This window comes from Ornithorhynchus anatinus, chromosome 21, assembly GCF_004115215.2.
Source record: "Ornithorhynchus anatinus isolate Pmale09 chromosome 21, mOrnAna1.pri.v4, whole genome shotgun sequence".
NCBI classification, from domain to species: Eukaryota; Metazoa; Chordata; class Mammalia; order Monotremata; family Ornithorhynchidae; genus Ornithorhynchus; species Ornithorhynchus anatinus.
In genome coordinates, this window is record NC_041748.1 from 17,578,411 (window position 1) to 17,603,549 (window position 25,139).

The 25,139-nt window shown below is 53.6% G+C and overlaps 1 protein-coding gene across 1 annotated transcript in view; it reads right to left on the minus strand.

The window, feature by feature from the left end:
* Positions 1-120: 120 nt before the first annotated feature.
* SART3 (spliceosome associated factor 3, U4/U6 recycling protein) overlaps positions 121-25,139 on the minus strand; it is a 28,377-nt gene continuing 3,358 nt past the window's right edge. Inside the window, exons 2-19 of the mRNA XM_029048782.1 lie at positions 19,505-19,631; positions 17,962-18,066; positions 14,457-14,641; positions 13,677-13,782; positions 12,495-12,619; positions 11,475-11,630; positions 10,800-10,938; positions 9,854-9,961; positions 8,968-9,045; positions 8,805-8,863; positions 8,060-8,169; positions 7,237-7,349; positions 6,471-6,547; positions 5,064-5,229; positions 3,547-4,001; positions 2,683-2,835; positions 1,636-1,823; positions 121-1,170 (exon numbers count right to left, since the gene is read on the minus strand). Coding sequence (XP_028904615.1) covers positions 999-1,170; positions 1,636-1,823; positions 2,683-2,835; positions 3,547-4,001; positions 5,064-5,229; positions 6,471-6,547; positions 7,237-7,349; positions 8,060-8,169; positions 8,805-8,863; positions 8,968-9,045; positions 9,854-9,961; positions 10,800-10,938; positions 11,475-11,630; positions 12,495-12,619; positions 13,677-13,782; positions 14,457-14,641; positions 17,962-18,066; positions 19,505-19,631 — 2,622 coding nt within the window. The 3' untranslated portion in view covers positions 121-998. The remainder of the gene's footprint in view (positions 1,171-1,635; positions 1,824-2,682; positions 2,836-3,546; positions 4,002-5,063; positions 5,230-6,470; positions 6,548-7,236; positions 7,350-8,059; positions 8,170-8,804; positions 8,864-8,967; positions 9,046-9,853; positions 9,962-10,799; positions 10,939-11,474; positions 11,631-12,494; positions 12,620-13,676; positions 13,783-14,456; positions 14,642-17,961; positions 18,067-19,504; positions 19,632-25,139) is intronic.

Consider the following 25,139-nt stretch of genomic DNA (forward strand, 5'->3'; position numbering starts at 1 on the left):
CCACCCAGGTTCTAGCTCCCCGCCCACCCAGGAGCTAGAACGGTCGAGGGTGACGAAAAGGCCGCCAGTTTAGGCACCGGGACCTGGGGGGGAGAAAAGGGAGGGACCAGGAAGCCATCCTGCAGCAACGTCTTAGAGAACCTGTTTAATAAAACCAAGGCGGCGGGAGGGACAGAGTCGGGTTGGCGCGGAACGCCGAATGCAGACAACAGAAATCGAGGACTTGAACCCGGGGCTCACACGAGAGATACGGGGTCACCTAGCAGACGCGACGGGAAGCGGTCCGGGGCGGGAGCGGACGTGGCGTTCACGTACCAAACCGATGTCTCCGGGCTCTCCGCTCGGGGAGACGAAGGCGACGGGTCTGCCGAGTCGTGTCCCAATGCGCCGTATAAAAACAGACCTTATCACCTGGAAGGGAACATCCACCCCGCAGGCGGGTGATAGGGTTTTGCCCCTCCCCGCTACTAAAATAGGCCATCGTGGTGAATCACTAGCGTCTGCCATCGGATCGGGTGAAGAACGCAGAGAGAGGCGGGCGCGGCTGGCGTGGGGGCCCAAGGCAGGGCAGCGGGCCGGGGGAGCTGCCCGCCGGCCACTTGGGATGAGTGGAGCTCTATGAGTGCAGTATCGAGGTTTCGCTTTCCTCTCTCCCCAGTCGGACAGAAAAACAAAGACCCCCAAAAACAAAAAAACAGGAAACACGGATATCCTATGAAACTCCTCTCTGTGCCCGGCCCGTGCTGCTAGCGCCGTCTCCCCACTTCTTCCCCTCAATATGAGGGATCATCTCCGGGCCGCCCGCCCCCACCCCCGCGCTCTCGGCCTAATCCCAGCCGGGCTCCGGCCGCCGGCTCCCCGCCCGGGAGATGCGACCGCCCTAAGTGGTTCTCGGCAGCCGGGTGGGGGGCCAATGGCCGATCTCTCTCCCTAGCGTTTAAGTAAGGACACAAAATGGCTTCCTAGAAGGCATTGTCACGTCTCCCCTCCGGTCCCGTTCACTTTTTCAGGAGCATCCTGGCGAAGTCGGCGTTGGACATCTTGGCCCCCGGTGGGGATGGGGAGGAGGCCCCGGCCGTCTGGTTCGGGACGGTCCCGTTCTCTGTCTTGAGGCTGGGGCGGTGGAGGGCCCGCGGGAGCAGCGAGAGCTGGGTTCTTCCTTTTCCCCTTCTGAAAAAGAGAAGGGCGACATTGGGGGAGACTGAAAAGGCAGTCATGGACCACCACCACCATGAAGGATTTCCAGAGGTGGTTCCTTACTCTAAATGGCACCCCGAATACACCGGGGGATCATGGCCCCCTGGAAAGACAGCGGGCCCGGTGCTCATGAGGCCTGGGCCTTAGCCCTGCTGGGCAGCCTCGGGCCAATCGCTTAACTTCTCTGGGCCCCGCTGCCCTCGTCCGTCAAAAGGGGGCAACCGCTTCCCCCCCCCCCGGTCTCCGACTCGGCGTTCACGACTGAAAGTTGGTCCCCAGGGTTTCTGTGGGAATGGCGGGCCCTCCCCCAAGTTAGCGGAGAACTGACCGCCTGGAGGAGAGCTCCGCGCAGTCCGGACGGATCGCCACCCCCGGGAGCCAAAACCAAAGGAATCCACTGGAAAGAGGTCAAAGCCCACCTTCCCCCAGGATACTCACGCTCCATAAATCTGTCGCGGGACCATGGGGGCCGAGGCCTTTCCCGCCTCGGGTCTGTCCGGGAATTTCCTCTGTGGGGGGTTGCTGATGGCCACCTTGATGGTATTCTGTTTGACCGTCATGCCGTCCATCTTCAACACTGCCTGAGAAGCTTGGGCTTCGTTTTCATACTCCACATAGGCCAGGCCCTAAATGAGGAGAACCCCGAGGCGTCGGCAATTCAGACGCCCGATTCGTCGTGTTCATCGAGCGCCTGCCGCGTGCCGGGCATTGCACTAAGCGCTCGGGAGAGTACGCTAGAACGATAAACAGACCCACATCCCTACCCACATCGAGCCTACGTGTAGATGGACAGTAATAAAGATAAATCACAGCCTTGGACAGATGTTCCGTGGGGCTGAGGGGCGGTGGCTAGAGGATGCGAATCCAAGTGGGAGGGCGATGCAGAAAGGAATGGGGAAGAGGAAACGAGGGCTCAGTCAGGGAAGGCCTCTGGGAGATAGGCAGCATTTAATACGGTTTTGAAGGTGGGGAGAGTAACCGTCCTGCGGAGATGAAGGGGAAGGGCAGTCCGGACCAGAGGCAGGATGTGGGCGAGGCTGACGAGGAGACAGACGAGATGAAGGGACAGTGAGTGGGTTGGCAGTAGAGGGGCAAAGTGTGCAGACTGGGTTATAGTAGGAAAGTGGCAAGGAGAAGTAAGAGGGGACAAGGTGGGTGCTTTGAGGAATTATAGATAATAAGGCCAGAATAACCACCACCCCTCTTGCACCAACGTATTCCTTAAGGCCCCCTCCTCAGAACTACACAGTCAATCGCACACTCCATTCTTCCTCCGGCTAAGTCCGGTCATCAGTATTTATTACGCCTCCTCCTCTGCTGGAGGGGAAGCTCCGGGCGGGCAAGGAAGCCTCGCTTCCGCCGTGCTCTCCCGAGCGCATAGACGGCGGGCGCTCGAGAAACCCCGTCCCCACTTCTGCCCCGGGATCGGTGACCCTCCCGCGCCAGACGGTCTCCCCGCAGCGGCCCCCCGGGGCCCCTGGCTACCTTCGGTTTCCCGGCCCGGTTGGTGACCAGCCTGAGGTCTTTGACGGTGCCGTGCGCTTGGCAGATCTCTTCCAGCTCCTCCTTAGTGCAGGAGAACGGCAGACCGGAGATGAACAGCTTGTGCTTCTCCAGCGCGGTGCTGTACCTAAACACCTGCGGAAACGGAATGAGGACACCCAATTGAGTGGAAGCCCCAGAAAGACCACCCCGGCCTGTCCGCTGGGGTCTTCCGGCAGTTCCGATGATGAGATCCCGGCGGAGGTGGGGAGGAGCCCTCCTGAGAACTCTGGGACTACCTATGGTGGGCGGGCGGCTGGGTGGCTCTCCAAGGGATTCATTCATCCGTTCAATGGTATTTACCGAGCGCTTTCTGTGCGCGGAACACTGTCATAATAACAATATCTGTTAAGGGCTTACTACGTAGGCGCTGCGCTAAGCGCGGGGATGGATACAAGCAAATCGAGCCGGAACCAGTCCCTGTCCCATATGGGGCTCGTGGCCTTAAACCCCATTTGAAGGATGAGGGAACCGAGGCCCCGGAGAAGTGAGATGACTCGTCCACGGTCAACAGACAAACGGTGGAGCGGGGATTAGAACCTGTGACCTTCTGACTCCCAGGCCGCGCTGCTTCTCAATAAATGCCAGGCCTCGGGCTTGCCTGACTCACGGTCGGGGTACGGGGGGCGTGCTCCTGCCCCGAGCTACCCGACCGGTGAGGAGGCAAGAATGTACAAAGGGGAAAGACGACGAAGAGGGTCCTGAGCCACTGTACTAAGCGTACACTGTACTAAGCATTCGGGACAGTACGACGGGGACGGGCTCCCTGCCCACAATGAGCCGCCAGCCCCCTCCCAGCAGGCGTACCTTAAAGTCCGGGTGCTTGTTCTTGTCGACGCAGGGCGACACGAACATGGGGCGGCCGGCCACCAGCTGGCGGTCCAGGCCCAGGGCCCGCAGGGCCGCCTTCTCCTCCTTGAACTCCACGTAGCAGTAGCCGCGGAAGTCGCCCCGGTTGCTGAAGATGGGGCGGATCTCGGACACCTCCCCGCAGCCTTCAAAGAGGGGCCTGAGCGCCCCGGCCGGCTCCCCCATGCTGTAGGGCAGGTTGCTGACGAACACCGTGATGCTGTCTTTGCTGCTGTCGTGCGGGACCTTGGGCATCTCCTTCTTCAGGGCGGCCGCCTTCTCCTTCTGCTTGGACGGGGGGTCCACTTTCACGGCGGCGCTCCGCCCGAAGAGTCCCGCCTCCAGCTCCATGGCTTCCGTCCCCTCCGGCAGAGGCAGGCTGCTTTCGCCTCTCGGCCGCTTGCTGGGCTGTTCTGCGGAACGGCCGAAAGCGAAAAAATTAAAGAGGGGTGGGAGGCGGGGACGGGGGGGATTCGGGATTTCCTAAATCAATCCCGGTGGGAGGGGAACATGTCTACCAGCTCTTTCCTAGTCTTAGTCCAGGGCGCTGCACGCAGAAGGGCTCCAAAAATGCCGCCGACTGATGCGTCCATTTACCATTGTATTGTACTCTCCCAAAGCGCTTAGTACAGTGCTCTGCACGTGGTAAGCGGCTCAATAAATACGACTGAATGAATAAACGAATGACTGAGGAGCGGTGTGACCTCATGGAAAGAGTCAGGGGCGGGGAGTGCGAGGGCCTGGGTTCTAATCCCCGCTCCTCCGCTTGCCCGCTCCTCGTCCTTGGGAGAGTCACTGCACGGGGCCTCAGTTTCCTCCTCTGTCCAGTGGGCATTTAAGCGCCGGTTCTCCTTCTTAATAATAATAATAATAATGTTGGTATTTGTTAAGCGCTTACTATGTGCCGAGCACTGTTCTAAGCGCTGGGGTAGACACAGGGGAATCAGGATGTCCCACGTGGGGCTCACAGTCTTAATCCCCATTTTACAGATGAGGTAACTGAGGCACAGAGATGTTAAGTGACTTGCCCACAGTCACACAGCTGACAAGTGGCAGAGCAGAGATTCAAACTCATGACCTCTGACTCCAAAGCCCGTGCTCCTTCCACTGAGCCACGCTGCTTCTCTGCTTCTTAGACCGTCAGCCCCTTGTGAGACAGAGGCTGTGCGTCTGACCTGATTATCGTGTAGCTAACCCGGCCCATAGTCCAACGATTGGAGCATTCTAAGGGCTGAACAACTACAATTAACTTTTTTTTTAACTATTGAAGGATCATTAAGACCCGCAGGAAAAGAGTCGATTTTCCTACACCTATCCAACCAGTATGGGCAGGGAATGTACTCTCCCAAGCACTTAGTACAGTGCTTTGCACACAGTTAACGCTCAATCCATATGACTGAAGGAACGGGATTCTCCCCTGCCTATCCCAAAAGAACCCGGGGCTATCAAAAACATCTGTCCGAGTCGACCCCAACCTTCTTCCTCTCCCCACTCCTCCTCTTCGTCCTCGTCAGCTTTGCGTTTGTCTCCAGCTTTGGTCTTCCTGAGTTTCTTCAGCGCCTTCTTCTCCGTTCGCAAGCGCTTCCGCTGCTCGGCCTTCTCTTCTTCCTGCTGGGCGAGGGCCGCTTCCCTCTCCGCGGCCTAGAAGACACGAGGGAGCGCATAAATCTCTCCGCCCGCTCTGGGGAGCTCCGTTTCGCTCGGCTTCTGCCGGGGGGGAAATCAGGTTAGGCCAAAAAAAAAGAAGCCTCAATGCAGCCACACTGAAGGCAAAGGAATGGGTCTGTTGGTGTCACAGTACTCCTCGGCTGGAGGCCCGCACTGAGCGGCACCGCGGCCACCCCGCATTGACGAAACTCCACACGCCTCTAGGCCTCGGTGGGTGGGGGGGACCCCACTTACTAGCCACCCCAGATTGCCCAGGTTGGCTTCTCCGGGCCCACTTGGAGCCAGCTCAGCCAAAGCCTGGGCAACTCTGTGGCTGAGAATCTCTCCAATGGAAAAACTACTATCTTGCTCTTCACTGCTGGGGCTTAAGAGAAGCAGCGTGGCTCAGTGGCGAGAGTCTGGGCTTGGGAGTCACATGTCGTGGGTGCTAATCCCAGCTCCGCCACTTGCCAGCTGTGTGACCTAGGGCAAGTCACTTCACTTCTCTGGGCCTCAGTTCCCTCATCTGTCAAATGGGGATTAAGACTCTGAGCCCCATGTGGGACAACCTGATTACCTTGTATCTATCCCAGCCCTTAGAACAGTGCTTGGCACATAGTAAGCGCTTAACAAATACCAACATTATTATTATTACTACTGTCCCACGGCTTAGAACAGTGCTTAGCACAGAGTAAACCCTTCACAAATACCACCAACATTATTACGATCATCTGTGAAGATGCTGCCATCCCCAAATTAAACTTAGTCTCATGTCCCTCTAAAAAAAACAAATGATTCAGCAGAGTCAAAAGAAAATTAGCTATCCGCCGGCTCCAGAGCCAGGTCAGAACCAGTACCCGATTACCTCTTCAGAACGTATATACGGTCTCCGAGGGCCCCCACCAACACCTTGATTTACATCCGTCCTCTGTATTGAAGCCCTTCCGTACTCTCCTAGCCATTTTTCCATTTTCCTTTTCCTCTTGTCGATAACTCCGTGTCCATCTCCAGCTCCTTGAAGGCAGGGCCAGAGACTTCACCCTCTCCTTCACTCCCCCGAGCCCTAAGTCTGGCGTTCTTTATCATCGACATTTATCGATTACTAGCATTCTCCGGGAAGCGGACATTTCAAGAGAGAGCTTACTATGGGAACCCGATGAGAATCTCAACCAGAGTCAAAAAAGGATAGCTTTCATCAGGCCTCTATACAACGAGTCCCCCAGATCAAACATCACCTTTACTCTCTGTTCGTTCACTCGCGCTAATCGGTTTTCTGTTTTCTGAACCGCTACGTCCCAGTCTTCCAGAGTGCCTGAAGGACAAAAGCAACAAACTGAAGAAATTCCCGATGCTTTCTAAAATAACCTCAATTCCACCATCCCTCCAGAGTACAGCTCCTTACTGCAAGTACATTCAGAAATCCTCTCTCCTTCAGGGGTTTTTCTTTTCACAGTGAATCTCTTCAGCTCCAACAACGCTAGGTCGCCTAAAGCCCTTAGGTTCTCAGATAGGTTATCTTCACTGCTTCCTCCTACCCATGTGTCCGGCCTCCCCCATCAGATTACAAGTTCCCCGAGGGCAGGGATCACCGGTCTACTTTTCTTTCCCAAACTAGTAGAGGATGTGGACAGCACTGATACTGTCTGATCCGAATGGTTCACCCAAACCAGCGTGGCCTGGTGGCAAGAGTCCGGGCCCGGGAGCCACAGGATCTGGCTTCCGATCCCGGCTCTGTCAAGGGCTTGCTGTGTCACCCTGGGCAAGTCGCTTTACTTTTCTGGGCCTCCGTTTCCCCAACTGCAAAATGGAGATTAAATACCCGTCCTCCCTCCTTATTCAGACTGCGAGCCCCATGTGGGACAGGGCCTGGGACCGGCTCGATGAACCTGCATCTGCCCCGGCGTTTAGAACAGAGCTCGACACAAAGTACCTAACAAATAACAACAGGGAGCAAGGGGGCCCCACCGCATCATGGCAAACCAGGAGGGTGTACGCCATCACCTTCGATCCTCTCCAGGGTGAGAAGCACTTCGCAGACATGTTCCGGGTAGTCACTGGTGCACTGGACCGCTCGGTGTAAGGCCTTGCGACAGTGTTGGGTGTCACCGTGAGCCCTGGGGAGAGCGCGAACGGAGCATCAGAGTTGGCCCCCCCCCCCCCCCCCCCCCCCCCCCCCGCACGCGACAGGCCCAGAATCCACCACCCCCGGAGAACTCGGAATCGAGGACGGGGGGAAAGTTTCCGGCACATCTCTTCCAAGCTTGCCTATGCTAGAAAGCTCTAACGCACAGAGGTGAGACTCCTTTAACCTCCACCTTGGTTCTCCGATTTCTTCCTTCTCTGCCTTGTCGAGCACCCCAGGGTGTATTTATTTGCCGAAGAACCCTGGTGGCTAAAGGAAGGAGTGTGGCCTAATGGAAAGAGCCTGGGCCCGGGAGTCAGAAGGACCCCCGTCTTTTCTAATCCCGGCTCTGCCACTTGTCTGCTGTGTCACCTTGGGGAAATCACTTAACTTCTCTGAGCCTCGGATACCTCATCTGGAAAACGGGAATTAAGACTGTGAGCCCGGTTTCGCACAAGGATTGTTTCCAACGTAATTATTTTCTATCTACCCCAGTGCTTAAAACAGTGCCTGGCACACAGTAAGCACTTAAATACTATTATTATTAATTTTTTTTTAATGCATCAAGCTCTCCTCAGGTCCACGAAAGGTTTTACTTAGCACTGCCATTCTAGTTTCCTACCAAAATTGATCCCGAGTCACCCGGAACAGGTTTACGCACAAGGAAAATAAAAACACGCCCCCCTTCCTGAAGTCAGTTACCGTTCCAGGTTGTAGTATTCTAGCCACATATTGGCGTATTTTGCATTTCCTTTAGTCATGATGCTATCCCACAGCTCCCTGGCTTTCTGCATATTGTTACACTGGCGAGCCTAAAAAATTAGAAAGGTGGTGTCAATATGTGTATTGATAATAATCATCAGAATAACAATCAACAGTGGCATTCAGAAAATATTCGTTTCTGTATTGTTCCATCTCTAATAGCTCTAGCATTGGTCCTGGCTACAAGACTGAAGGCTTTACAATGAGCAACATCAGAATGACTGATGTGACAGAGTGCTGGACCCACTTTTACTGTCCATGAAAAGCGGGGGCGTCAACCTAACGGGGTCTTCAACACATAGGTGCCAACATGAGGCCGCCCCCTACCACTCCCCCACTGGTCTTGAGCACGGAACTGCAAGGCAGAAGCAGGGTATGTGTCTATGCGCGCTGTCACCAGGCCGAGGAGAATTTTTTTTTAATGGTATTTGTTAAGCGCTTACTATATGAAAGGCACTGTACTAAGCGCTACAATAGATACGAGCTAATCAAAGATTGGACAGAATCCCTTATCCCACATGAGGCTCACAGTTTTAATCTCCATTTTACAGGTGAGGAAACTGCGGCCCCTGGTTGTTCCACTCTCTTCCCCCCCCAACATCCTCACTGAACTACCAGCACCCGCGGCAGACAGCTCCCTGGCAGGTTTAAACGCCGCTGACCCCCTGCCCGTTGAAAGCTTTACCTCGATTCTTGCCCAGTTCTGCATTATTGTACAGGATGGGTCCCCGCTTTCACTGAAACCTTGGGAAAAAAGAATGCCAGGTGATTGGGGGGCAGAGCCACTTTGGAAAAGAAAACTACTCACTTGGGGGTGTGCGGAGTAAAGGAGAAAAATGGCAACTTACGCTCCTCGACTTCCTGCTTCAGATAGTCTAAGGCCCGAGCGAATGCGGACCTCAGCTCTTCTAATTCTTTACTGGAGTCTACAAAAAATAGAAGCGTGTAAGTTCCAATTTAGAACGGAATTGAGAATCCGCTGTCCTTAACCTGTGGAAATCTGGATCACCCCTAGCCCACTCGCCGACGCTCTTGATAGTCTTGGATAAGAAGAAATTGCACAATGGCTGTCAATAAAGACTCAGGCCCTCAGGACTTTAGTCCCTGGATGGAAATACCTGACGTTTGAAGGAGTTCGGGGACCCTGGAAGAGCAGATTAAAAGGAGAAGCAATTTCTTTCCTTTCTGTTCGCTGGCTCCGATTATCTATCAGAGAACTTCCCTGTCCATCCAACACTAGCCAAGCGCAGAGGGGTGACCTCAGCGCTAGGAAGAGAATGTGAACATTCACTCTGACCTGGCTCCTGGCCCACAGGAGGGGGTCCCGGGAAGGACAGATATTTAGCGGAGGGTGGGGAAGGCGAGGAAAGGAGGAAAAAAAGTTTCCAAAAAGGCAACAGTAAAAACAAGTACTTCATTTCTTAACTTCTCTGGTTCTTCCCCTGCTCCGGTCTGAGCTGCCCGATCAAACCGTCTCGATCTTCCCCACATTCTTGGGCAGGGGGGAGACTCGTCTCCCATGACAGCAACAATCACAATGTATTTCCCGAGCGCTTACTGTGTGCAGAGCAATGTACTAAGCTCTTGGGAGAGTACAACGTCACAAAGTTGGTAGCCTCAGGGCGGGGGGACTTCCAACCCTAGGTTTGCGGGCATCTTCTCTGCACAAAGTTAATGGAATAACGAACTGGTTTCTGGTTTCTCTCAGGGAGAAATCGGTCCAACACACGATACCTTGTTTGAAATCCACCCTTCTCCTCAGGTAATCAAGGTAGGCCTGCCAGATCTCCACATAGTCGGTGGCCTGAATAAAACCAGCATTCAGAGCCTTTTCAAAATTGTCTGTGGATACAGCAAAAGAAAACCACACTGAGTCTATCCACCAAATGAAAACGGGCCTTTAAATGATCGGGCTGAGTTCCCTCCAAGACCGCTCCTGACTTTGAAATGAAAGGCAACTACCATCAGGAACTTCTTTAAGAAAAAGAATGCTAAGGTAGGGATTCAGAGGGTAAACTGAGCTCTGAAGAAGCCCTATTGAGTCCTTCGAGGAGGCATCTTCACATAGCAATTGTGGTTTTAAGGAAAGAGACACTCAGACGTGAGCTCCCTCAAAGCGTGGTGCTCTTGCTGTTAGACCAGTGGGCCTTCTAATCCAGATTTCTAGGGAGGAAGAATCTCCTTCTCTCCGTGCTTTTTCTGAATTCAAAAAGCAGGATTGCAGATACCTATTAGCACCTAGCCCAGCTCTCAGGAAAACACCCCTCAACCTCCTGGCCCAGCTGACGTAGACTCAGCGGGTGGTCGCGGAACTCACCCAAAGCCTCTCCTCAGAGCTGACAAGCTCTGGCCATCTAAGCCTTCCCAAACCCCAGGGGCTGAGGTGGGAGTGGTGCCCACCCTCAAAATCCTCAAAACATCTTGAAACTGGGGTCGGGGGGAGGCAATTTCCAGCACGAGGGAGCCCGGGGGCCTCTCCCCGGCCCGACTCAGCTCCTAACCTGCCCGATCCTTTCATAAACCACCCTCTTCCTCCTCCAACCCAAAAACACCGGGCCCCCCACAGCGAAAAGCAGCAGCCCTGTCCTATGAAATACCCAGCCACCTTCCTGCGGGGCCTCCCCAGATCTGGGTTTCTTTCTATGGCTGGAGGGAAGAACGAGCCTGGTCGTTTCCTCACCGGAGACCAGGCGGTGATCCACCCCGTGCCTTTCCATGGCCAGAAGGTAGCGATTCCACAGTCCCACCGTCCACGGACAGTTCCTCACGGCGCGGTCGTGGGCCGACAGGACCAGTTCCTTCATCTTCAGTTGGCGGTCCTTTAAAAAAAAAAACAGAACCCAACCAAAATTAAATATATATATATATATTCAACTCGGAGTCAGGGAGAGGGAGAAAGAGAGAGAGAGAGTGTGTGGTATCTACATATATGGGCCGTTTACAGATACGCAGGACAACCTGACAATACAACACGACGTATTTAGGTTTGCTCCCTTTATTCACCCCTCCCTCAGCCCCACAGCACTTAGGTCTAAATCCGTCATTTATATATTTCTATTAATGTCCGTCTCCCCCCGAGACTGTAAGCTCACTGTGGACGTGTCTACCAACTCTGTTGTACTGTCCTCTCCCAAGCGCTTAGTTCAGTGTTCTGCCCCCAGTAAACGCTCAGTAAATATGACTGAAAGGCCGGCTGGATGACCGGCCTACGGAATCTCTGTTTAAAACGGCGTAAATGGCCGGAAACGCGACAGAGGCCGAGGGGGGCGAGGGAACGCAACCCATTCCCTGCTCTCCGTTTCTAAACCCTGTACCATTTTCCATTCCGAAACGCCCCTCCCTGAGATTCTCTTACCAGATACTGATTGTAGCGGGCCCACAGGTCCGGAACCAGGCAGTTCTCGGCCAGCGCCCGCTCGAAGATTAGCTGGATGCGAGCGGGATCGCCCGTCTTCAGCTCCAGGTCGATGTACGTCTGATATTCCGCTAGCTTGGGCGTCTCGGCTACCAACTGGTGAGCAAAACGTTCGGGGGCTTTCGTCATCGCAGGGTGCGGGTTTAAGAGAACCATCTTCAGTGTAGGCAGTGGGGAGGGCGGGGGTCAACTGGGCCAGACGATCCCGAGGATGCCGCTCCGCCAGCTCCGAGTGGCCATGAGATCCGGCCCCACCCCTGGGGTTTCCCCAGGACCCGGGGGGGGAGGGTCATCCGCTGCAGCCACCCCCCCGACTGACCCCTTCCATCGGAAGCGTGCTCCGCAGATAGCCCGCCTGGGAGCGAGGCAGGCAGATGACGCCACGGAGGACCAGTGGGGCAGATGGATCGAGGACCAAGTGTGTGACCCCCTTCCTAAGACTGTGAGCCTCACGTGTGACATGGACTGGGCCCAACCTATCTTGTATCCACCCCAGCGCTTAGTATAGCACCCGGTACGTAGTGAGAGCTTTTAAAAATACCATCATTTTTAGCAATCAGTACAGTGCCCTGCACATAGTCAGCACTCAATAAATATGACCGAATGAATGAACCAACCCAGCAAGAGTAATTGCTGGGGTGGGCAGGGAGGAACTTCAGGCAAGTGAGGTTCTGTTTAAATTGGAGGCGCATCACCGGGCTGACAGGTGGATCTTGGGGAGGAAGGGGACAAAGTGGCAGAATACTGGAGTGAAAGAAAAAATATCCCCCCGAAGCAGGTCAGATCTAGAGGGGAGCCCAAACCCATTCATGACGATCCCGATGAACCCCGGGTGTCACCAGTTTTCCGGTGGCTTTAGGACAGAACTCACACTGGGGGAGGGGAAGGGAAGGGATGCAGGTAGCAGCCCTCGGGCCCAACTAGGGGGCGGTGAGTGAAATCCCGCGATTTAACCCTCACCAGGGCCTCTTCGTAGGGCTTGTATTTCTCCATTTGCTGCAGTGCCTTCCTGTAGCTCTGCGTGACGGAGTCCGGGATGGGGTCGGCCGACCATTCTTCGTACTCTGCGTACGTCGCCTCCATATCTACCGAAGGTAAATCCATCCCGGGGGCCGCGCTGTTAAAGGCGGGGGATCGGGGAGGAGGGGGGGCCCATGTACGGGTCTTGCCACGGGAGAGCAGAGCTGTGGGCTGAGAGACTATCTCGGGCGGGGGAGTGGGCAGGGGATCACGGGAGAGCAGTGTTTGGGTTGTTATTTATAAGCAAACATTATTCTTCTTTATGATTCAATAATTTTCTTCATTTATATTAACGTCTGTCACCATCACTAGACTGTAAGCTCACTGTGGGCAGGGAACAGGTCTGTAATATCGTATATTGTCCTCTCCCGAGAGCCTGGTAAGGTGCTCTGCACACAGTTAGGGCTCATTAAATCTGATCGACTGACAGAGCAGCCAAACCCCAAAGGGCGGGGAAAATGGTTCTGCCAGTCAAGTCGGTGCCCTCGGGCTGTGTAGGACGGCTCTCTCTGGGGCCGTGGCGACACTCCTTTCGGCCACATGCTTTCCAGGAGTTCTCCCTTTGAATCGCTGACTCACATAAACGAGGAGGGAAGAGGAGGGATTGGGGGTACTGATGGGTTATCCTCGGTCCAGCGCTTAGTACAGAGCTCTGCGCCCAGTAAGCGCTCAATAAATACCATCAAACAGCCCGCTGATGGAGCAGAGAGTCGTTTTCCCCTTTTGAAATAGGGAGCAGACTTCGTCCACGCTTGCCGAGCTCTGGACAGAAGCGGCAAAAATTCATTCATTCCTTCCATCGTATTTATTGAGCGTTTACCTCGGGCAGAGCACTGTACTAAACCCTTGGAATGCACAATTCGGCAACAGATAGAGACCATCCCTGCCCAATGACGAGCTCACAGTCTAAACAGGGGAGACTGGCATGGGCATCCAGACAAACGTGGCCCGGGGAGTCCTACTGGAGTCCTCCTCCTTGGTGGTAGTCCCCGGCCACCACCCCGGGATCCCGCTGGGGAAATGGGCAATTTGCCCATCTCTGGGCCCCACCCCGCGGAGGGATTTTCCCAGTGCTCAGCGGGACATCCCGCTTCCCCGGAGCCGCCCAAAGGACATCCTTACCTAGGAGGGGGATGCTGAGCTGGCGCCGGAAGAGGGTGTGGATCCTGTCGAGCTGCAGAGCCAGCGCCTGTTGCTGCTCAGGGGACGGGACGCTGCCGGCCGCGGGCTACGGGAGGAGGAGGAGGAGGCCCAGAGATGAGGGCGTGAGCCGCTGAGTGCGAGAACCGCCCCCAACCCGCTGGCTCTTCGGACCGTTCACCCCCGGCTTCCTCTCCCCCTCCGCCCCCCGGCTCCATCCCCACTCCAGCTCGGCCCGGCCTCCCGTCGCTCAGCCTTCGCGGGAAAATGGACGCGGCCACTTCAATTGCTTAGCCGAGCAAAGAGGAAACTCGTCAAGCTCTTTCGGTATTTCTTCACGCTGTGCCGCTGTACTGTGCATCTTCTCGCAATCCTGACTACTTAGGATTGCCGTTCGTGCAATGCAGTTTCGTGCGTTATCTGAAAAGCCCACTGGAGTCTCTTTTCTTGGTACCACTACTTGTTAAACGCTTTACCGTGTGCCCAGCACTATACTAAGGGCTAAGGTCAGGTCGGACGTAGATGGGGCTCACAGTCTAAGTAGGAGGGAGGAGTATTTAAGCCCCATTATACAGCTGAGGGAACTGAGGCCCAGAGAAGCGAAGTGACTTGCCCAAATCCCAGAGCAAGATACAAAATTAGAGCCCAGAGCTTCTGACTGCCGGGTCCCGGGACTGTTCCACTAGTCCCAGCTGCTTCTTTTTGGAAAAGCCTCGATAAGAAACGGCACCAACCCAAATCCTGGGCGGGTTCTGCCCTTACCTGGGCCGTTTCCAGAATTGCGTTCTCGAACTCTCGGTAGGCCTCCCAAGTGGCCGCCCCCTTGGTCACGTGTAAACCGACGGCCGTGAGGGCCCGCTCAAATATCCCGCGGACTTTCTCGATGCCTCCTTCCTCGCCGATCCCGCCGATCGAGTACTGGGCATACTCCAGCCAAATTTCGGGACCTGGAACAGAAGGAAATCTTCAGGACTCTTGGAACGGCTGTTGTTCGCAGTCAGAATCCATCAATCGATCGCATTTATCGAGGGTCTACGGTGTGCAGAGCGCTGTGCTAAGGGCTTGGGAAGGACAATATAACCGAGGCGGTAGACACGGTCCCTGCCCATGAGGAACTCAGAGTCTTGAGAGGGAGACCATGTTTCTAAAAATATATGAAATTATATAAATGAGACGCTGCGTGTCCTACTGGAAAGAGTACGGGCCCGGTTGTCAGAGGTCCTGGGTTCTAATTCTGGCTCCTCCACCTGCCTGCTGTGTGACTTTATTCATTCATTCATTCATTCAATAGTATTTATTGAGCGCTTACTATGTGCAGAGCACTGTACTAAGCGCTTGGGATGAACAAGTCGGCAACAGATGAGACAGTCCCTGCCGTTTGACGAGCTTACAGTCTGGTAAAAAAAAACACAGAATAAAGTATCATTCGTGGGGTCTCGAACCAGGAAGGGGAATTTCCCCTGGGTCCAGGCTCCCAAGCCGCCATCAGAGAGGAATTTTTCAAGGCTGGGTTCTGGCAGCAGCATGGCATCCATCGATCCTGTCAGGACGCCGACTCATTTTACTGGCACTGCTGGTCATTTCTCAATGCCCGGTGAGCTCGATGTGGGCAGGAATGTGTCTGTTGTTGTAGTTAACTCTCTCAAATGCTTAGTACAGTGCTTTGCACACAATAAGCTCTCAATAAATGCGACTGAATAAAGAATGAATTCAGTCTATTGGTACCAGCAATCCCATTTCCGGGAAACCCATCAGCGGGATGGGGAGATGGAGGGAATCAGCGGGCCTAGCGGAAAGAGCCTGGACCTGGGAGTCAGAAGGACAATAATCAGAATAATTCTCGTGGTATTTCTTAAGTGCTTACTAAGCGCCAGGCACTGTTATAAGCGCTAGAGAAGCGGCGTGGCTCAGTGGAAGGAGCCCGGGCTTGGGAGTCAGAGGAGGTGGGTTCGAATCCCGGCTCCGCCACTTGGCAGCCGTGTGACTGTGGGCAAGTCACTTTGCTTCTCTGGGCCTCTGTTCCCTCATCTGGAGAATGGGGGTGAAGACTATGAGCCCCACGTGGGACAACCTGATTACCCTCTATCTATCCCAGAGCTCAGAACAGTGCCCTGCACATAGTAAGCACTTAATAAACACCAACATTATTATTACAAGCAAATCGGATGGAACACAGTCCCTGTCCCACATGGGACTCCCAGTCTTAATCCCCATTTTAGAGATGAGATAACTGAGGCCCAGAGAAGTGAAGTGACTTGCCCAAGGTCATAGAGCAATCAAGTGGTGGAGCCAGGATTAGAACCCATGACCTTCCGACTCCCAGGCCCGTGCTCTATTACACCGTGCTGTTTCTCGTGGACCTGGGTTCTAATTCCTGCTCGGCCACTTGTCTGCTGTAGGACCTTGGGCAAGTCACTTCACTTCTCTGGGCCTCAGTTCTCTCATCTGGAAAATGGGGATTGAGACTGTGAACCCCAAGTGGGACATGGACTGTGTCCAACCTGATTACCTTGTACCTACTCCAATGCTTAGTACACTGCCTGGCACAGCGTAAGAACTTAATACCATAAAAAAAAAATCTACCCAAGGTCTCTTTGGCAGACAGAGAAAATCTCAAGTCTCACCCATCGCAAAGCCTGGCATTAAACTGGTTGCTCCTGGGGCTAATGAGGAAGCTGAGGAGCAGTGGATCGAGCTCTCCCGACCAGCCAAAAGCAGGAAATGGTACGTTTGGGGCTCGTTATCCCACCTGCCTTTTCATCTTCTCTGAAATGTGCAAGCTGCCTCTTGCTGCAAAGGAATCTGACAGAGATGAGTGACTTGCTTCACAAAATCTGGTCGATCGGTTTAAACCGAAAAAAGGGGCAACTGAATAATCCTCATTATCAAAGACTTTCCATTCCGGGATCAGAAAACAAAAAACAAAACAAAAAACCCCCCAAAAAATGGAACCACAGGAGGCCTTGGAGATGTAAAAATAATCAGAAACTTTGGAAATCCAACTTAAAAACCAAAAACCTAAATTAAAAAAATGGTGAAAGTCTCCTTACGGACAAGCAAATTTTGTACCTCCTATTTGACAGAAAGGTGCACAACTGAAGGAATAATAATAAAAAGAGTAAGAATAACTGTGGCATTTGTTGAGCACTTTCTGTGTGCCAGGCACTCTACTAAGCGCTGGGGTGGTCACAGGCAAATCGGGTGGGACACAGTCCCTGTCCCACATGGGCCTCACAGTCTCAATCCCCATTTTCTCATTTTACAGATGAGGTCACTGAGGCCCAAAGAAGCGAAATGACTTGCCCGAGATCACCCAGCAGCAGACAAGTGGCAGAGGCAGGATCAGAACCCAGGTCCTTCTGACTCCCAGGCCCCATCCACTGGCGAAGTACGGGAAAGGGTGCAGGTTGGGCCGGCCATTGGCCTCCTGGAAAAGAGCAAACCCGGCTCCGGACTGGCCCTGCAGCACAGCCGGAGTCTAGGAGGAGAGCGGTGCCCAGCTGTATTTCTAGCCACACCGTCACCACTCACCCCTTGGCCTCGCTTCCAAAGAGTTTCGGGTCCGTCCCCGACAACCCACTCATTTCCGTGCAGCCGCCCGTGGGGACGGAGGCCACTGAGCGGAGGAGGGTGACCCACGTGAGCTGGAACCAGCTGTGGAGGAGCTGGAACCAGCTGTGGAGGAACTGGTGGGGACGGGGCAGGGGGAACATGTACTTCGGATGAAGCTCCCGGAAACGACGTCTAATACATGGCTGAAAAGCCCCAGCTCCCCACCGCTAGTGACCTCGGGCAACATTTCCCAGCAACCCCTAATGGCCACGACCAGCTGACCAACTCGGAATGATAAGCACCTCCAAGAAGTCCCTAATCTCCTTCCTTCTTACTAATCCTGCCCCCCTTTCCCTTAACCTCACAGAGCCACAGCCAGCTGGGGAAATAATATTATTTAAGCACCTATTTTGCGCCAGACACTGTACTAAGCATGGGGGTGGATACATGCAAATTGAGCTGGACACGGTCCCTGTCCCATATGGGCCTCACAGTCTCAATCCCTATTTTACAGAGGAGGTGACAAAGGAGGGATTGGAACCCATGACCTTCCAATTCCCAGGTCCAGGCTCTTCCCACTAGGCCACACCACTTTTCTGATGAATGCCAGGTCTCGGGCTTGACTCGTGGGATCCTCCCGCCCTGGCCTCCCCCGCTGGGGAGGAAGCAAGAACGTACAACGTGGCAAGACAATAAAGAGCATCGAGTCACTCACAGATGTAGTCTTTCACCGCTCGCTCGAATAGCTCATACACCTTCTCGCGATCCGAGCCCTCCAGAGCCATCCTGATCTCGTCCTTCAGCCAATCCAGCCAGATTTCTAGGAGAGAGAGACAGGCCCTAGCTTACCGTGCCTGGGGTTAAAAGGTCAGAGCTCTAGCCATCCTCCAGGGTAACATTTTGCCTGGAGTCTGGAGAGGCACAGATTGGCTTAATCATTCGATCGTTCAATCGATGGTATTTATTGAGCGCTCACTGTGTGCAGAGGACTAGACTTAAGTGCTTGGGAGAAGAGACTACAAGAGAGGTGGTGGAGGGGATTCCTGCCTACAAGAAGTTAACAGTCTACGGGGGAGACCGACTTTAATAGAAATGTTACGGATATGGATGGAAGTGCCGTGGGGACGAGGGAGGGGTGACCAAGTGTCCAAAGGGAGACAGATCCAAATGCCTAGATGGGTGAATTGGGGTGCACTGTGGGGTCATTTATTAAATGTTTATGCCAAGGGCCCAAACGGCTTTACTTTTCTGGAAATCGGAGGGTTGACAAAGGAGTTCCCATATGAAAACGGACAGAGCTCAGTCCACGTTAGTGATTACTTCAAGAAGCTGGGCAGTGGGCGGACAGGACTAGATGCGCAAACAAAGCCGACGGTATCTGAGGGGACAATCTGTGCGCTGCTGAAGGTGGAGGGAAGGGCATTTAAGCAGAGGTGTCGACTGGGAATTTTGGGAAAAAGAAATTTGGGGAGTATGACGAGGCATCCGCCAGCCCCGAGCCCTAGGTAAGGAATTTGGGGTGGGAGACGGGAGATAAAATGATACATGGCCTGCGAGAGAAGCCAAGGCGGAGACCGCACAACTATTTTATAATGGAAGCGCAGAAGCTGATGACTCCGCTGAAACCGCAGGGCGATTCTGAGACGGGGGAGCACGAGAGCTCCATTTAAAATGATGCTCTCTAATCCACACTCCCATTACTCTGTTTCTCCTCTTGCGAGGAGGGTCGGAATCTTGGGTGTGACCCGCAGCACGCTTCTGAACCCCAACTCCAGCGGGCCCAGCATGAGAACCCAAGTGGCAGATGACGAAACCCGAGCCCGCAGCCCGACGCAGCCAAAACACCCCCGAGCTTTACCGGTGGGCAGACGGAGCTTAATGCCCTGATCTGTGGGGGAGTGGAGGCAAGACGGACCTCCAGGTTGAAAAACACAACTGCGGACAGAGTTGCGGGTGTGGGAGGGTATGGAGGGGACAGGGGAAGACCAGGAGGCGAGCTAAAAATATCTCCTAAGCATTCACAAAACACGAAGGCATCGTTAACCTCTTGGCCTTTTACCAGACGTCAACGAGAGCTGAAAAAGCCCGGCTGAAAGCCCAAGGAGGGTAGGAAGGATGAAGCCCTGACAGGAGGAAGGGATGGACAGCTGACAGACCACCCGCACCAGCACCCCCTCTAAACTGCCCAACACAGTCTAACCTAACTGGGCCGTCGGGTTGTTCCCCAGCCCCCAGAAAGGGAAGGGTCGGGGCTTTACCTTCGGTCAGAGGGAAGAGCTCACTCATCTTCTGGCGGGCCCGTCTCAGCTGAACCAGCTCTCCTTCCTGCCGCAGCAGCTTGATCAAGTCCACGTGGCAGTTATAGTCGAAGACGTTGATGGACAGCTTTTCGGAGGGGCAGGGAGGGAGGCAAGAGGAAAAAAAATTCAATATGACCACAGACTCACCAAGACCAAAAATGCACCGCCTACCTACTGCTCTGCATAACAAAACACATCGTCAAATCCTAAATGAAATCAAACCAATAACAGCCGGGTCTACTGTCGTCAGCCCTCACGGTAACAACAGGAAGGTATAAGAGAACCGGGAGAGAAATGATTTCAATTAAGATCGCAGCCCTCTACGAGAGTCATCTTTTTAAAATACCTGGCTGAGGGGGTTTCCCCATCTCCCTAAAGTAGAGCACGGTCTCTCTGGTAGAACGGAGAGAATTACTACTATTCTCCTTATTCTTCCTGGCTCTCTAGAGAAGCAATGTGGCCTAGCGGATTAAGAATGGGCCTGGGAATGAGAAGGATCTGGGTTTTGATCCCGGCTCTGCGACATGTCTGCTGTGTGACCTCAGGCAAGTCGCTTCATTTCTTTGTGCCTCAGTTCCCAGAGCTGTCAAACAGAGATTATGTTAGTGAGCCCCATATGGAACAGGGACTGTGTCCAACCAATTAGCTTATATCCACCACAGAGCTGAGAACAGAGTCTGGCACACAGTAAGGGCTTAATGAATACCACAATTATCATTATCATCATCATCTCAGGCAAAAAGGAATAATAGTCAGGTCCTATTCAGGAGGCTGCACTGCCTTCCCTCACAGCAAAGCCTGGATGAGCACTGTGACCCCTCTACTTTCCACCATCCCATTTCAGTGACCGATTTCCCAGCCCGCAACTGCTCGCCAAATCATCGGGAGATAATTCCGGGGGCCCTCAAAGCCGATTTCACCATTTCACAACCAGCCGGTTCTCTAGAATCAACTGTGTTTACTGAGCTCTTATTTCGTGTAGGGCACTGTACTAAGTGTCCGGGAGAATACAACAGAATGAGCCAAAGTGTTCCCTGCCCATAACAAGCTTACAGTCCAGAGGAGGAGACAGATGTTAATATAAATAAGTCATTTATAATACAGAAATAGAGAAAAAACTGTAGAGTGAATTTACTCAGGTAACCTAAAAGTGGGGGAGAAAAGCAAACCATCTGGGGTGAGCCAGAAATTCTTGAAAAGGAATGAAAGCAGATTTTCTGAGAAGTAAACCTATATAATTCCATATTTTGAAAACACCTGTGAAGATTCCAAAGAGGACAGTTGATTACTTGATTATTATTAATCAAGACCAGAGTGGCCTGGAGGACAGAGCCCGGGCGTCAGACGGACCTAGGTTCCAATCCCGGTTCCGCCACTCGTCCGCTGGGTAATCCCCGGTAAATCGCATCACTTCTCTGTGCCTCAGTTCCCTCAGCTGTAAAAATGGAATAAGACTGTGAGCTCCATGTGGGACATGGACTGTGTCCAAACTGATTATCCTGCATCAACCCCAATGCTTAGAACGGTGCCTGGCACATAGTAAGCACTTAAATAACCTTTTTTTTTTTAAAAAAAAAAAAGGGCTTATCCATTCATTCATTCAATCGTATTTATTGAGTGCTTACTGTGTGCAGAGCACTGTACTGAGTGCTTGGGAGAGGACAATATAACAACAGACCCATTCCCTGCCCACGATGAGCTCGCAGTCTAGAGGGGGAGAGAGACATTAATATAAATGACAGATACGGACATAAGTGCAGTGGAAAGGGGGGGATGAACGAAGGGAGCGAGTCAGGGCAATGGAGAAGGGAGTGGGAGAAGAGGAAAGGGGAGCTCAGTCAGGAAAGGCCTCCTGGAGGAGATGTTAGGCTTTGAAGCGGGGGAGAGTCACTGTCAGATTAGGGAGGGGGCTCCAGGCCAGAGACGGGACGTTGGCAAGGAGTTTGCAGCGTGATAGACGACACTGAGGTACAGTGAGAAGGTTGGCGTTAGTGTGTGGAGCAAAGTGTGCGGGCTGGGTGGGAGTAAGAGAGTAGCGAAGTGAGGTAGGAAGGGGCAAGGTGGTTGACTGCTTTAGAGTCAATGGCGAGGAGTTTTTGTTTTGATGCGGAGGTGGAGCTCCTGGAGTGGGGAAAATTGTCCAGTACGTTTTAGTAATAATAATAATAATATTGGTATTTGTTAAGCGCTTACTATGTGCAGAGCACTGTTCTAAGCGCTGGGGTAGATACAGGGGAATCAGGCTGTCCCACGTGAGGCTCACAGTCTTAATCCCCATTTTAGAGATGAGGTAACTGAGGCCCAGAGAAGTGAAGTGACTTGCCCACAGCCACCCAGCTGACAAGTGGCGGAGCTGGGATTCGAACCCATGACCTGACTCCCAAGCCCGGGCTCTTTCCACTGAGCCACGCTGCTTCTCAAATGATCCGGGCAGCAGACTGAAGCACGGACTGGAGGGGGGAGAGACGAGGAGGCAGGGAGGTCCGCGAGGAGGCTGAGGCAGTAATCCAGGCGGGACAGAAGTGACTGCATTAACGAGGTAGCGGTTTGGATGGAGAGGAAAGGGCAGATGTGAGTGATGGTAAATACGGAACGCCACAAGGATTTGCGTCATCCTCAGGCAGGAGCCGCGCCAACCTTCTCGGCGTCGTTCCGATTTTAGTATACGTGCTGCCGAGGCGCTTAGCATGGCGCCCGGCGGACGGTAAGAGCTCCGCAAATACCACCGATCGGCCGAAAAGCGCACGACCGGCTTTCAGCCGAGCAAGAGCCTCTCGCATCCCGTGAACCGGTCGTGCCGTCGGCAGCGTGTCGTCCTCCAGCCGAAGGACACCCCAAAACAGAGCACGAGCCACTTCGTTACCGAAAGCAGTTAGGTTAGAGCATCAAAAAACGTTCCCCTGACGACATCCCCGAACCTACCGACGCTCCGATGGTTAAAACCATCCGGTTCCCAGCTGCATATTAGATCCGCACGGAGAAGCTAAATTTAAACGGCCAGGAATTTGTTTCTTTTGTAAGAAGGAGAACAGTTATGTAACCCCCGGGGATGAAAACAAGGATGGGGAGCTGACCTTCCCTCACGGCCACACAGATGGGCTTTGGGCCATTTGGAAATCGAGGACGGTGTAAAGCGACGGGCTCCGGACCCCCGGCCGCCCCCACCGAAATCCAACGCGAAGAGGGGCCGGGAGGGGTGCGGGGGGACGGGGAAGCCGACACTGCCACCCGCTTTTCCTCTGTTGCATCCCTAGAACCACCCCGCAAGGTGACGAGAGGATTCAGAAGATGGTAGCCGACTCCCTTAAACCATTAATGGTATTTATAGATTCCTTACAATTGCGTAGCGCACTGTCCTAAGTGCTTGGGAGAGCACGACACAAGAGTTGGCCGACACGTTCCCCACCCACGGCTTCACTGGCCATTTCGGGGCTGTGCACGCCAAGCTCTGGGATATGGGCCTTTCCGACGCCTTTATCTGGGTGAGGTCTAAAGCTCTGCCTCTCCGACAGGTGACCTGGGGCAAGTCGCTTTACTTCCCTGTGCCTCAGTTCTCTCATCTGTAATATGGGGATTGAGAGCATGAGCCCCACGGAGACAGAGACCATGTCTGACCCGATCTGCTTGCATCCACCCGGAGCTTACTGCCTGGCACATAGTAAGCATTTAACAAATCCCATAATTATTCTTATTAGTCCCCATCTACTTTCCGCCTGTCCCTTTCCGCCTCTCGCTTACTGTTCTTCCCTCCCCACTGTGGCTCTCCCTCCTCCAGGAAGTTTCCCCTAATTAATTTGCAGTGCTCTGATGGTGTCCACCCCCTCCCCGCTCTCGTCATTGCCGACCCTCGTTCCCATCCCCGGCGCTTATGAATATCATTTCTATGAATATTATATCTTACCTATTTACAGTCTTCCTGGCATAGCCAGGTGTTTCACTGGTTCATCCTCTTTTATGTGCCCTACTTCCCGCTCTTTCCTTGTTCTTCCTCCCGCTCCCACCATTTGTAATTTGTAATTACAAATTTGTCATTGTAATTGCCCGTCTCCCCCACCTCGCCGAGAACTTCTTGCGGGCAGCAGCAGTAATAGTCGTCTGCCGGGTGCTGGGCAAAAAGGCCTCCCACTAGGTGCTCAATGAATTTTTAAAAAAAATTTGCCGAGCGCTTCCTATGCGCCAGGCACTGCACTAAGCCCTGGGGTTGACACAAGCCAATTGGGTTGGACCCAATCCCTGTCCAACATGGGGCTCACAGTCTCGGTCCCCAGACTGAGCCCCTCTTTTCCTCCGCTCCCCCTCCCCATCGCCCCGACTCGCTCCCTGCCCCACAGCACTTGGGTATCTATGTTCCTATTTATAATTCTATTTATTTTTATTAATGATGTGTATACAGCTATAATTCTTACTTATAATGATGCTACTGATGCCTGTTTACTTCTTTCGATGCCTGTCTCTCCCCTTCTATGTGAGCCCGTTGTGGGTGGGGATTGTCTCTCTCTGTTGCTCGATTGTACTTCCCCAGCGCTCTGTCCAGCGCCCTGCACACCGTAAGCGTTCAATAAACCCTACCGATGATGATGAGGCTGTCTCGGAGGAGGCCTGGATGACTTCTTCCAGATGCGCCGGGGCCGGCGGGCGAGGCGAGAACGCCAAGGGGGGAAAGAGGGAAGGAATGATTCCGCCTTTTACAGATGAGGTGCACTGACTGAGGCACAGAGGTAACAGAGCAGACAAGAGGCGGAATTAGAACCCGTGACCTTCTGGTCTCCAGCCCCGTGCTCTCTCCGCTACGCCACGTTGCTTCCCCGGGACTGTAGGTGGGTCGAAGAGATGCAGGCAGAAGCCGTCAATACGCACCGTGTGCATGAACCTCTGTACTGGATGCCACGAGCGGACCAGCCTACTATCAGAACGCAAATCAGATGTGTACACGTGTGTACGTGTAGGAGGATGGGGGTGGCACCCTGATGGTCCAACTATTAACAGAAAACAACGGTGCTCAAACTGACCGGCTATTACACTCTCCCAAGCCCGCCGGTACCGAGTTCCGCCCACAGAAAAGCGAGGCTGGATCACTGACTCATTCATTCGGTCGTACTTATTGGGCACTGACTGCGCGCGCCACCCTGTATAAGCACTTGGGAGAATTCGGAGTAACAATAAACAGACAAGGAGCTTCGAGTCCGGTCAGGCAGCGCCTTGGCGCACGGGGGTGAGGAGCCCATTTGGAGGGATTTTCGTGTCTGCCTCCGAGCTCTCCGAGGGTGTGATCGTTCTCTATTTATTCTGCCTTAGTTGCTCCCGAACAATTCGTCCAGTCCTCTGCACGGAGGAAGTGCTCAATAAATACTCCTTGGGGGCAGGGCAGATGTTTACCAAGCCCGCTGTACTGCACTCCCCCAAGGGCTTAAGGCTTTTCAACGCGGTGCTCTGCACGCAGGAGAGTGCACACTCTTCAAGGACAAGGACCGTGTCCCCCCAATCTGGGGTATTCTCCCACAGGGCTCTGTATGCGAGAGACTGTAAGCCCCTTGGGGGTGGGGTTAGTGTCTGCCTACACTAGGGAACTCTCCCAAGCACTTAGCATAGTGCT